General features: G+C 40.8%; 1 protein-coding gene across 2 annotated transcripts; it reads right to left on the minus strand.

The window, feature by feature from the left end:
• Window positions 1–419: 419 nt before the first annotated feature.
• znf512 (zinc finger protein 512) lies at window positions 420–11,414 on the minus strand. 2 transcript variants are annotated; one of them, XM_026342185.1, is made up of 16 exons: window positions 10,536–11,414; window positions 9,218–9,346; window positions 9,048–9,103; window positions 8,831–8,889; window positions 7,273–7,835; window positions 6,944–7,033; window positions 6,629–6,733; window positions 6,340–6,464; window positions 6,158–6,244; window positions 5,944–6,042; window positions 5,673–5,840; window positions 5,382–5,579; window positions 5,097–5,198; window positions 4,893–4,955; window positions 4,546–4,644; window positions 420–4,414 (listed from the first exon to the last, which is right to left on the minus strand). In XM_026342185.1, the coding sequence occupies exons 2-16, from the start codon at window positions 9,315–9,317 to the stop codon at window positions 3,710–3,712; spliced, it is 2,619 nt and encodes an 872-aa protein (XP_026197970.1). In that variant the 5' UTR covers window positions 9,318–9,346; window positions 10,536–11,414; the 3' UTR covers window positions 420–3,709. The 2 variants fall into 2 exon arrangements, with proteins under 2 accessions (XP_026197970.1, XP_026197969.1); XM_026342184.1 differs by having other exon boundaries at window positions 9,218–9,349.
• Between the last annotated feature and the right edge of the window lie 1,742 nt (window positions 11,415–13,156).

Consider the following 13,156-nt stretch of genomic DNA (forward strand, 5'->3'; position numbering starts at 1 on the left):
TATATAATTGTGTCTTCTTTTTTTCATTATGACAATGTTACTCATTAAAAAACATGCCTAAAACACACTTCTTTACTAATTACACTGGGACTGGTTTACAGCACATCATTAATGTCACAGATTAGGCTCATAATGATGTTGGTCTACCTACACAGCCAAGGGACCAGTTCCACCCCTCCACCCTTATCCCTGATTGTGACGATGAGAATGTGAGAATGATGGAGATGAGTCCAGACATGAAATCCAGGAATATGCTGGAGATGTTGTGCTGAGCAGGACCAGTGCTGCAAGAAGGATGAGTTGTGCAGTTCAATTAAGAGGAGGGATCGCACTGGATGATCAGAATCTAAAAAATACAATGCATGAGCAGCACCTGTGGACTACAGCACTGAAGACACAGAGGCTAAAATGGCCATGAATTAAACTTTTAATTATCTGTTGTTATAACCTTGCTGGTACTATGAAATAGCAGCACATAACTTCTAAAAAAACAGGTAATAACATATCTTTGTGTTGGCGGAGACAATAACTATTGTCTTTAAGTGTTTACAAATGGTACAAACTACTAAATGATTACATTTATTTAAATTTAAACTAGATACATAGCTGTATATTTTCTGTAAGGATGGTGGAACACAAGACAGGACAAGTGTTTTCAGTATTTCCATTCTTCATTAATTAATTAATCACTCTATTACTGTATTTCCAGCATCACAAATGCAGTTTATGACCATCAAATGAAACCTTTTAAAAGTAATCAGCTCATTTCAAGAGGTCAGGACCAAATTAATCATTTTAATATTTAGAATCTTCATGAATAATTCAACTGTATCTTCAAAAAAAAAGTGAGAAAACATGTCTCCCACTAGTTCTCTCTATTGTGAAAACTGGACTTCCTACTGGTCACTGTTGATTACATGCACATATTTTAGGTTCTGTCGTCTACAGCGGACAACAAATCCTCAGCTGGCAATGAAATAAAAAAAATAAAGACAACAAAAGAGTCTGTTTGGACTAAATATGGCTGACAGAGCAGTGCTACAGCATTAAGATAAACTTATGCTACTGTAAATTACATAACAGCAGGAAGACGAGATGCAAATCACTGACTTCATAGTTTTACTATAGTGAACAACATACAATCAACAATCTGGGCCTTTCTAGTTTATCTTATCAAATGATGTCAGCAAACCTCAGTGTGTGATTCCAAAGTCAAATGTTGGAGGATAAAACTAACTTGTGATAGATCCAGGTGCTTTGTGAAATCGTTTTCTTCCCTTGTGCCATTAATCAGTTCAAAGTGCAATTGGACGTGGGAAGTATTCCAACAGCAACAGAAAACTGAAACATGCATTTCTCTAATCTGATTGTTTTCCTTGTAAATTACTGGATAATAGTAATCTTATATGTCTCTAAAGCCACAGTGGACTTGGTTAACAGGGCTGAGGCAGACCTAGGTATAAAAAATATGGCTGCAGTTTATTAGGTACAATCGCACAATACACTGGAATCCAATACAAATCATATAGCTTTTTTTTATTTTTTAGCACTGAAATCAGAATTAGTAATGATGTTCTTAAAAAAAAAAACACTAACTTTGGTGATTAATTATCCTAATTACTAGGAAGTACAATGTATTTGTGGGTCGGACACCAAACTGGGAGGTAAGTGAGGGCCAAAGGGAGTCAGGAGAAGGTTATATACGACTTAAACAGGCGGTTTAACCTGCATCTGTCAGATTAGCTGTCCTGAAAAATGGACTCCACCTTTAACAAACCACTTTTATGGATGGAGAAATAATAACAGTACAAACCAGAACCATCACAGTCAGGTTCTAACACAGTTAACAATTCTTGACATTCATGTTAAATGATTGAAATGAAAATGCTGTCTGAAATACTTCCCATGTACAAGCAGGTTTTCAATTTAAAAACACAGGCTGTTCTTCCAAAAGGCAATGAAAGGTGAAGCACTTAAAACAGAGCTGGAGAAACTTTTTTACCTATTTTCTTTTACAGACTGGTCTACAGATTAACGGGGAACCCCTTTTTGAATTTTTCAAATCAATACCAGCGACAAACAGATGCAAAAAGAAATAAAGTGTTCAATCATTGCACAACTCACTGACACCGATCCATAGCCACACACCTCTATAGCAGATAGAAAATGCAGTGCACACAAACATCAGGCTACATGCTATTGATTATTATTCTGACATAATCAGCTCTCATTTTGAAAAATGAATAGAAGTGAAAAGCACCTGTCCTCCACATGAAATGCCTTTTAGCATTAAGTGTCACTTGTGTGTTAGAGTAGGTAGGATACATGAGCTCCTGCCTGCACGGCAACATCATTAATTAATCCTCAGTGTGCCGACTCTCTCCGTTTTAGCCATTAAGTACTATCATACTGAAGTGCTTCTTTCACTTCTGTACTGACGTTTGGTTTAGTGAACAGTCCTGCATTGAATTTAAAATAACTATAAAAGGTGAGCACTGAAAATTCATTGTTAACATCATAACTAAAGCTGTTAGTTCTGATGTAGATAGTTCAGTTGTCACAAGAGACCTACATTAAGACATGTTTAAGAATTAAAACTACATTTACAGATGGGCTTCACCCACTGTTGGTTTTTAATTTTAACTCTAATTAATTACAACATTAAGATTGAGCTTGATTAAGACTTTTATGATGTTTTGGCTACTTATAAACCAGGGGTTAAGAACTCGAAGACACAGTATTTGTCTCACATTTGTTCAATTGAACAGTTCAACATCTTGAGAACTAATTTCTTTTCTTTCCATTTAGAGAAAAGATTGATACCACTCTCTAACCTGCATTAAAAACAGAGCTAGATCAGCTTAAAAGCTCCCTAATTAACTAGTGGTATCTCGTTTGTTGTGCTATATCTAGTGTACTGTAGAGCTAAAGTGTTGTTTTGTACTTACTTTCATTCACTATCAGGAACTAAATGTCACTCTTCACATGTGATTTGCTTGATTAACACAGTTCCCGGCAGCCCAGTTGCCTTCACTGTCAAAATAGGGTTAAAATATGATTCAGGAAGAGACACAGTGAGGTGAATCCAAGCCAGAGAGAACTGGTCCTGTTTTCTTTCCAATCTGACACGAGAGCTGACACAGACGCCCACAAGGAAAGGCCAAAGAGTTGTAATGAAAAGTGATGGAGAGTAGTATGAAGTTATATAGATCATACTTAAAGAGGCACAAAATGTTTGAGAGAGAGAGAGAGAGAGAGAGAGCAACTACACAAGTCTAACAAAATACTATACTGTAGCATCCTCTCTTCAGGTTAGAGGAACTTTTTCCCTTTAAGGTAAACATGAAAGACGAGAAGTGTTTATCAAACTTTTAAAAGAATAAGACACATTTAGAGTTGGTGAAAAGACTCTGGTACAGAGAAACACAGATATAACTACATGTCTGTGGACTATACAATGACGACCATTTAAAGACAGAGAAACAAGTGTGTGTGTGTTCTCATATCCACGCTGACTCTGCGAGGTTTTATCGAGAGCGTACTCATCGTCCAAACATCAGGAGCTGCCTTCTTACCTGTGCATATTCTGGGAAAACATGTCTCACAGCTAATAACGTGTGGACAGGCAGTTGATGGTTTGTCTCCCTCTGTTAAAATCAGGTGCATGAGAACAGTTGGCGAGTGTTGAGATAAGTGCCTTTTTGGGGTTTTAGGTGTTCCTCTGTCGTTTCCCAGCCTCAGCGTGGTCCTCCATGGGGCCGGGCCTTTTCAGATTCCACTGGTCGATCTGTCTCTGCCTGTCCTGCTGCTCCACCTCTGATTCGCTGCACGAGCTGCCTGTATTACTGCTGCTACTGCTACTACTGCTGCTGCTGCCGCCACCAAAAGCGAAGCAATCCTTACGCTTCCCATCGGCCTTCCCCCTCTCCCCTCCTCTCTCCCCTTTCTCTCTCGGTTTAACCTCCAACATCTCACTGCTGTCCCCCCCAGCTTTGTTTACATCAGCCATTTCCATCTCCATCGGGGCCTGATCCGTTTCTGGCACAGCCCCTCTCTGGTCCATTTCCACCCACAATGGTCCCGCAGGAGGCTCTAGAGGGGTGTAGTGGAGCATCGGCTGCTGGAGCTGGGGGTCCACCTGTTGGGGGAGGCTCTGGTGCTCTGGATGGATGAGTTGGGTTTGTTGTTGAAGGTGATGCAGTGGCTGCAGTGGGTGCTGCAGGGGTTGGAGCTGGAGCTGCTGCTGCTGATGGTGGTGGTGGTGGTGGTGGTGATGCTGCTGATGATGCTGGAGGCGGTGATGCTGATACTCATCCACAATCTGTTTGTCCACATTATGGACAAACGCCTTGGACTGACTTTTGAGGAATTTCTCAAACTTCTTGGAAGCCTTTTTGTTCGTTACAAACCAGTCCTGTTAAAAACAGAGGGAAGAAGAAATGTAAGAGAAGTCAGACATAACGAGGAGACATAACGAGAAAACCTTTAAATCATCTGCACACAGTTTGACAAACAGAGATAGGTCATAATCACGAATGTCGTTACCTGGGAATGGACGGAATTGATGTGGTACTTCACTCCACTTTCAGAGTTAAACTCTTTATTGCAGATCAGACATCTGTATTTTCCAGCCTCAAAGTCACCCTGATTTAAGATCAGAGACATAACATCATTATCAGAACCTGGCATATACACATTATCAACTACTCACTGCACCTAACGGACTAGTAAAAACAGACAATATCGCTTTACTGCTCATTTATTCCTACTGAGAAACTTCTGGAACTCATTTTACATTCATCTTATTACATATTATAATTACATCAATTTATACATTCAATTGACTATTTGAGTTCTTTGGAACACAGAAAAAAATAACAAAGCAGACAAACCCTTGTGCAGAGTCCCAGATGAGCCTTAAGCCCAGACACACTGGTGTAGGTGCAGCCACAACCCTGAGAAATGATGATATCCCAAGAACGTTATGGACTCAAACTTCCTCCTTAGCAGGGTTTTTATGATGGACCCACTACGTATGTTGTACAGTATAAACAGAATGAAATACTGTACATGAATCTGTGCAGATTGTTTTCTACCTGGTTGGGACACTGGACTTTTCTCTGCAGCTTCACCTCATTTTTCCACTTTCTCAGCACCTCTTGACTGAAGGCAGGCAGACCTGGTCGGGCATATTTTAACTAGAATAGACAGAAGGAACAACAGAGGGTTAATAGAAATGTTGTGTACAACAGTATGTAGGTTTAGTGCAGAGGTTCCTCATTAATATCTGTGCATCTGGCCTTTAAATGACTATAATGGCTTTAATAACTTCTCCTCTATAAGACACCCTCATATATTCATCCAACTGAATCTCCTCTTGCCTTTTTGTCATCAGGAACCAGGTCTGACTGAAACTTCCTCTTGGGCCAGTCTTTGGGCAGCTCATTGTTGGCAATCTCAGCCAGGTGGAAGTTTGCCACCTGGGCCGATGCTCGCTGCACCCTGCCGCTGGCCGTCCTCTCTGGGTTTGCCTCCTTCTGGGCCTTCACGGCCTCGTCTTCCTCATTCTTCTGGGGTATCTGAAGAACAGGGAGAGAGGTCTTAGACCTTTAGAAAGGGAAACAGGGTTGGAGGACCAAACTAAACTCTACATAAATCTGAATGTGACTCACAGGTGCATGCTCTGATTTAAGGTGGTACTCCAGACCAGCCTTTGATTTGTATGTTTTCCCACAGTGAGAACAATTCAGCAGCATCTTCTCGAGCTCCGACTCCTCCTTTCCACACTTCTTCATGTGGTACACGTAGCCCATGATGCTGGTGAAGGCAGCATTACAGCCCTGTGAAAGGAAACACAAGAACACTTTACAACTAGTTCATTAAAGTTGGATCGCAGCTTGTTGCATCTATAATGTAATAAAGGAACACATGTTGGCAGCTCACCTCTTTGGAGCATTTTAATTTGCCCAGTCTCTTCAGGATCTTACGCAGTTTGTCTTTGATGGCACGATCATCGAGGTCCTTGGCATCGTCTGCTGAAGGCTGGACACAGAAAAAGGGAACAAGTCGTGTCCAACATTATGAACTAACCCACAAACTCCAATAAGTGTTTTTAACGGCACACTCCACACACAGGGACAGTTTAAATGTGTCTTACCAGATGGCTGTGGTCTGCCATGATGTGATATTTCATCCCAGTTGAAGACTTCAGCTGTTTCCCACAGTGTTGACAGGTAAACGGTTGCTGCACACAACACATCACAGTGTGCATGCTTTAAAGAAAGAAGAAATACATACATACTTTTCTTTTAATCTAATGTTACACCACTAGATTCTCACCAATCGGCAGTTTTCCATGTGTTTCTTCAGCCCCTCCACCGTCTTCCTGCTCACACTTTTACATTTTGGACAGGTGACTCTGCCTTTGGCCACAATCTGGAGCTGCCAACGCTCCTCTTGACTTCCTAGAGATTAGTAAAGAACAAAGATAGAATTTATTATGTTTTAAAAAGAAGTAGGAACCAATCATGACGTCTAGTGCAACTTTCCATATAGCTGCTGATTGCTGTTATGAAAATCATGATCTTCCCACTGAAATACAAACTCAGCTCTTTTCACACTCTCTCACCTGGTGGGTAGGTAGGAGGCTCCTTCTTGGCTGATAGGACTGGGGGTTTCTGCTCCTCACTGCCCTGAGGTGCTGAAGCTTCACCAACACTGGCTGCAGTTGGACCTGGAACAATTTAATTATGTATAATTTGAAATTTTTATAGTTTTTCACTGCTCTTTTTCTGTTTGTCACTTACTCATCTAAGAAATGTGTTGGGACACATTTAATTACAGACAGGTTGAAACCATTTACTAATTGTGTATATGCTGCTCACGTATTGGAGGGGTTAACATAAAGCATGAATTCATAAGAATTGACTGGATGATAACTTACAGGAGTTTCTGCCCTCTGGTTGCTGAGGGAAGTTATTAACAGTGGAGCTTCGCTCCATTTCCACTCTCTGGACTTTCTTCATGTTCAGGTCTGTAAAATAACAAAAACAGAACGAAAATCATGTTTCTGTTATTCTCCTCTTATTCTTCATTCATCTACCACTAAAGGCTCCACTACATAGTATTCTAAGACCTTACGTTTTAAAAATTGTAATTCATTAAAAATACTAATCTGACAGTGAGAGTGAGATCTTCAGGAGGTTGATTTAAACCTGAACCCATGTAGAAAACTGAACAGAAAACTTACTATCAATGTGTGTGGATACCCACCGGGTCTCCAGACGTGTTCTCTGTCTCTGCTTGTGTTGCTCCAGGTTTGGTCTTGGCTTTGGCCGGTCCCCCACCCCTGCTCTGGCCCTGAGGAAGCTCGGTCTCGTCCAGGATCTCTGCCTGCGTTCCAGCCTTGATCTTGGCCTCGGTCTCTGCTGGTCGCCCAGTTTTGCTCAGGAGCTCTGTCCCGGCCTGTCATCCAGGCCTGGTCCGGTCTTTCTCTGCCTGGTATCCATGTTTGGTCTTGACTGGAGTGGCCCACTCTGTCTCTGCCAGAGTTCCAAACCTGCTCCTGGGGACGGTCTCTACCTGGAGTCCAGACGTCAGGGCCTCGGTCCCTACTGGAGTTCCAGCTCTGGTCCTGAGGTTGGGACTGCTCTCTGTTGACCTCTGGGCCTTGAGGCCACACATCCTTCGCCACCAGTCTCGGAGGCAGCCTTGCCGTCGGCAGAGCCATTGAACCAGGCTCTGCTCCATTGGCTAAGCCACCTGATGACATCACCGAGCAGCTGGTGGTTGGGTAATCGATGGTTCCTATGGAAACACTCTGGAGGTCCTCGTACCTGTTTAAAAATAAATGATTTCAGAAATTCCTAGAAGTTATTAAACAGCCTTGTGTGGTCAGAGTTGTCTCGTTCGGTCAGTTTGGACGAGACACAGCGTGATGCAGCGGATAATTCTTTACTACCCATGAGAAGCATCTGACAAGTTTAAACAAAACGGAACATGGATTAAGTTCTGATTATTATTTCATCACCATCCTCATTGTGGTTTTTAATTTGCAGAGTTTCCACACTGTTAACTTTGAAGAAGTTGTTTTTGGGAAAGGCATGAAAACCCACAAATAAAGACTGTGGCTAATTTCCTAATTAGAGCATCTACAGCACACACATAGCTTCACATGTGACAGTGAAACGGCAGCTTGACAGAGCTAAAGAGCCCTGAACATGAATGGTTGAAAAAGTGGGTGATCTTTGTCCAAGTGAGGATCTATTTTTTAATTTACTAAGAAGTGATTGTTGTGATGTAATTGAAACCAAATGATCTCATTGTGAGGTAGAAGTCAAAGATAAAGTCTGAATACAGAATGATTTACATGAGGGTTGCAGGGTATAAATGATCTGTAACGGCGATGAGATGACCTGCACAGTGCAGTGTAATGCTTGTATGAACGTATACTAAATCAACTTTATTGCTGCCTTTAAAATACTGCAGCATTTTAAAGTTTAATGAATAACAACTGTGCTCCCTTCACATTGATATGACAAGACATTAGATCTACTTGTGTGTCTGAAATTCTGTTAGAAGGAAGAATCTTGCTCCAAAAGAGGCAAAACCAGCACTTCTTCACAATAAGTGAATATTTAATAAAGTTATATGCTGTAGCTTTAAAGTAGAGGTTGTCTTATGGGACTTAACTTGTTTAATGAGTATATTTTACACTAACTGTGTATACTGTATTATACACAGTATAAAACAGTATACTGCTGTGCATCTGTCATGCAGTTTGTCATGCAAGTATTCAATTCAGAAATCAACAGGTGAGTGAGGCTCTTACCTTTTCCTACCGTATGTTCTTTTCATCTTTAGAGCATCTTGGGCTTGAGACTCGTCATTCTAAAACATTTAAGTACAGAACTGTGAAGTGGAGGTCCAGTGGTGTGCATAAAGTTAACAGATTCTGAGCATTAGAACACGGAAATGAACTGCAGGATAGTTTACTGAGATCCAACATCACAGTAAAAACAGAAAAACAAGACGATGATGAGTCTCACCTTAGGGTATCCAGCCGAATTCAATTCACAAGTGGTTTCTTGCATTCGCTGGACAACTGTCGGAGTTGACAGAAGAAAAACACACAAATGAGTGCTTTTCACTGTCCCAGTTAACACAGTGTCGGCAGTATCCTCCCACAGAGTGATGTGAATACAGTGTTTTGCTTTACCTGGACATGGCACTCCACTTTTAGGTTGAGATTGAAGAGATCTTCTCTTTCTTGGCACATATAAAGGTGACATATCCCCTCCAGTGTGAGCAGGGTCCATTCTACGAGAGCCAACACCATGCAGAACTCCTGCTGAAAACACAAGACACAAAAGACGACAGCAGCGTTAAAACATGAAGGTTTTTTAACTGACTATGTTTGTGAATAAGGACCAATATAAAACTACTGTAGCAACAGATGCAGGTGTGGAAAACCAGGGAAATACAAAGGTAGCATTAATGTTTTGAACATATCGGAACAGGATTCCTGTGGAGAATTTCTTCAGCTGGATAAATCTGCACTTATCACAGGTTGATGACCATTTACATCAGATTAAAGTTTCATAAGTGACTTTTAAATTATTATTAATTGCCATATTGTTATGTGTTTTTGACTTTCTATTGCAAGAGTTCACTGATTTTCATATTTCATCAATCGCCCGACAGCCTTTTATTTTAAACTTGTTTATAATACTTGTTAGATGCAAATGCTTGAATTGAATTTCTGCATGTTTTTATCAACTTAGTACTGATGCACATACAGGATCTACATGTACATAAAGTACACGGATGCATATTTTCAGGATCAGGCTGAAATACTTGCAAAACATTAAATCAAAGTAATTTTAAATAACTAAAAACAACTGGAACAACTATCTTAACTATTTATAAAAGTGTCTCTGTGATGCTGATGTAAACTATTGCAGTGTGGCACTGTGTCTGTTTCTGCAGACTAGTAAACAAAGACTAGTTAAAGTAGAAGAACTGGTCCTGATAACATGTACTTGACGCCTGAGGCACCATTTCCTGCACCAGTCATGTTGACAGTGTGTGTGTCCATCATGCTTGACATCTGAACCGTGTTTGCATGTGGATGTGCTCCATGCATGTCACGTTGAAGGCCACTGCCTGTTGGTTTAATGGAGGACAAACCTGAACTGATCAGATTTAACCAGAGGAAATGTGCACATGTTAGGATTTAAAGTGCATGATGCTTCCACCACCCCTTCAGTCCAGTAAAGACCGTTTCACCCAGCCTTTGCAGGACTGAGGCAGATGGACTTCAAACCACCATCATCATTGTCTGAGTGGGTAGAAAAACACAACATTTGGCTTTTTGACGACAGTGTGCAGCAAAACACGCCTGAAAGCTGCAGCCAGACGAGAACAAGTGGTGTCAGAAGACTGCACGTCCGCTTTTCTCCAGGCAGAGACGGCACAACCTGACCTGTCCGCCTGCCATTGTTGCTGAACGGAGGAAGAAATGCGAGAGAGCCTACCGTCCTACAGCTCACTCCCTCTGCAGGGACGGGCAGCCTCCATGTCTTCGAGCCCGGCCTCCTCCGTCGCCTTTCCCCCGGCAGTGATACCAGCAGGAAGGCGCACATCCAGGAAGGCCTGGTCCGGGTGTTGAACTCCTCTCACGCCAATGCCGGAGCCCGCACAGCATGTAAATAGGAGTCAGTCCACCGGCATAATTGAGGCCAGTGTGCGTGGATGTGCTTCAGCGGAACGCCCTCCTGCTGGAGACAACAAATAAGACCCGCATCTGCTGCTGCCTTCAAGCGCCGTCGGAAACAGCGCATCTTTCTCAGGAGAGGTGTTTTCAAAGAGGAGGAAACGAGACAAAATACGGGCTTAGATGGAATTAAAAAGAGGGCATGAGTGACAGTGCTGAAGGTTTTTAAACCTGTAACGTAAAGGAGTGAATAGCCATTAAATCAGGGTTTGCACACAGCATATTTGGGTAATTGATTAAAATAAACTGCTTTAATACATCAGTCATCATCATAAGTCAGTGGAAAGCAACTCTCTAAGTGCATTTTAAGGTATTTCTACTCTTAACAGGCAAATATTGTACTTGTACTCCACCACAACTACTAGTTACTATTCAGAATATGATCAGTAATATAAAATCCAGTGTCATCACAAGACAGAAATCCACAAGCTACTGAGCAGCAGTGAAGTCATTTTTACTAATCAGATTCCAAAGGTATGATCATCTAAACAGCATCTGATGTAGTGTAGCATGAATTATTATAATAAAATATATCATTTCATATCAAATGTGACCACTCTTCAAAACACTAATGAACTAATGCTTCATTAACTTGACATTTTAAAAACAGGACTTGGACATAAATTAATGATCTGAGTACTTCATCCACCACCATCCAGCCTTTTAAATGTATTTTTAACTTTAATAAAAACGTGATGTGTTTAAGCATTTTGTATTCACCCGTGTATAAAAGGAAAGTTAACTAGATAATAGTAACATCACCACAGGACCGAGGTCACTTCTTCACTTATAAATCATATAACAGCAGGTTTGTATTATCTTTATCTGATTACAAATATATGAATTCAGAATTATGCACTGTGTGAGTCTAATATCAACCTCGTGTCCCTTCTCCTACAGACAGACCTTATTATGTAACTGATGCTGTGCTTAGACAGCACATCCTCAAATTAAACTACAGCTGATTACATTACCACAAACCCATCGCTACACAGTGAACCGGGAACCTTTGATTCTTTGCCCACTTGGGAATTCAGCTTTGCCCTTGTTACCTAATTTTATCTTTTACACATACAAGATGTGAACACTTAAAGGACAGAGAGTGTCTTTATCTCATGAGGATGTGTATCTATATATATATAAAAACTCTTCTTCTTGTTATTTGAATGTTGATTGGTACTGTAGATATTCTCTTTTTCACTTGCCCCAGTTACAGAGTACAATCAAACAGACATCTAACAATGTGGTAATTACAGCATGGAAAGTCCGAAATTTCTGTGAGTCATCATGAACCGTGACTCCAGACGTTTCATTCCATCCAAACTGAGCAGGAGTTCGCTGAGTAACACAAATAATAAAACACACAGGAAGGAGAAGGGAAGTCGGCTGTTTGGAATAAAACCACTGCTAATGATTCACTGAGATGTATTCAGGGACATCATCATAGATCATTATAGCTGTTGTGGTATTTTTAAACAAGTAAACGTTGATGACGTTTAAATCATTTCTATGTGCATTTGATCTTCCTGATGTTGCACCAGCACATCTATCGTTCAGTCATTTTTTTAAAATTAGTTTCATGTGTGATGGGATAAAGGAGATGTGCAGTAGTTCAGAAACTCACAAACAGACCCTGAAGGCAGCAGCAGGCATCAGCACTGGGAGCACTGGGAGCACTGGGAGCAGTTCCTCTTAGAAACAGAGAATGACTGGCTGCATCAGGGGAGTAGAATAAGAGGAGGTTTATGTTGTACAGTGGCCACTTTATGAGGAACATACAAGTTACAACTGTGATATAATAATAATAATAATAATAATAATAATAATAATAATAATAATAATAATAATAATAATAATAATAATAATAATAATAATAATAAATCAGCTTAATCAAACTGTGAAATTAAACAAACTGAATGCAATAAGATCCAAATGTGGGCACCTGTAAAAAGGGGAGAGGTCACTGTGCTTTAATCACCTAGAGGTCATCTATCAAACATGGAGCCACATCAGCACTTATTTAGACTCATTCAGACCTGATGAGTCTAATGTTCAGTCCTCATTTACACTCAGGAGTCTGTTCTAATATCTGTTACTGGTTATTGTTAAAGGACTTGATGTGTAAATCGTTTTCAACCTGATGTCATTTCGCTGGTGTTCAAAACGAAAGTGAAACTCGTGCAGAGAGAAACCATGACTGTATTGGTGTCAGAGATGCGACGGAGATGCCAGAGACAGCAGCAGGACAGCATCAGTCCAGGTCGTAAGTAGCGTCTTAACATCTTTCAACGAATCCCTGCAAGACTATGAAGTGCCGAATCTCTTCTGTGCCTCCGGATAATAACGAGTACAGCCCCATAAGGTGTGTTCTCATTCTTAACT

Source organism: Anabas testudineus, chromosome 24, assembly GCF_900324465.2.
Source record: "Anabas testudineus chromosome 24, fAnaTes1.2, whole genome shotgun sequence".
Lineage (NCBI taxonomy): Eukaryota > Metazoa > Chordata > Actinopteri > Anabantiformes > Anabantidae > Anabas > Anabas testudineus.

Excerpts from the sequence above, each read along its gene's own strand:
- znf512 (XM_026342185.1), bottom strand. The coding sequence starts at position 9,317 with ATGGACCCTGCTCACACTGGAGGGGATATGTCACCTTTATATGTGCCA. Across the intron at positions 6,245-6,339 it reads ACATGGAAAACTGCCGATTG|CAACCGTTTACCTGTCAACA; the intron begins GTGAGAATCTAG and ends TGTTGTGTGCAG. Across the intron at positions 6,043-6,157 it reads TGGCAGACCACAGCCATCTG|CCTTCAGCAGACGATGCCAA; the intron begins GTAAGACACATT and ends TTCTGTGTCCAG.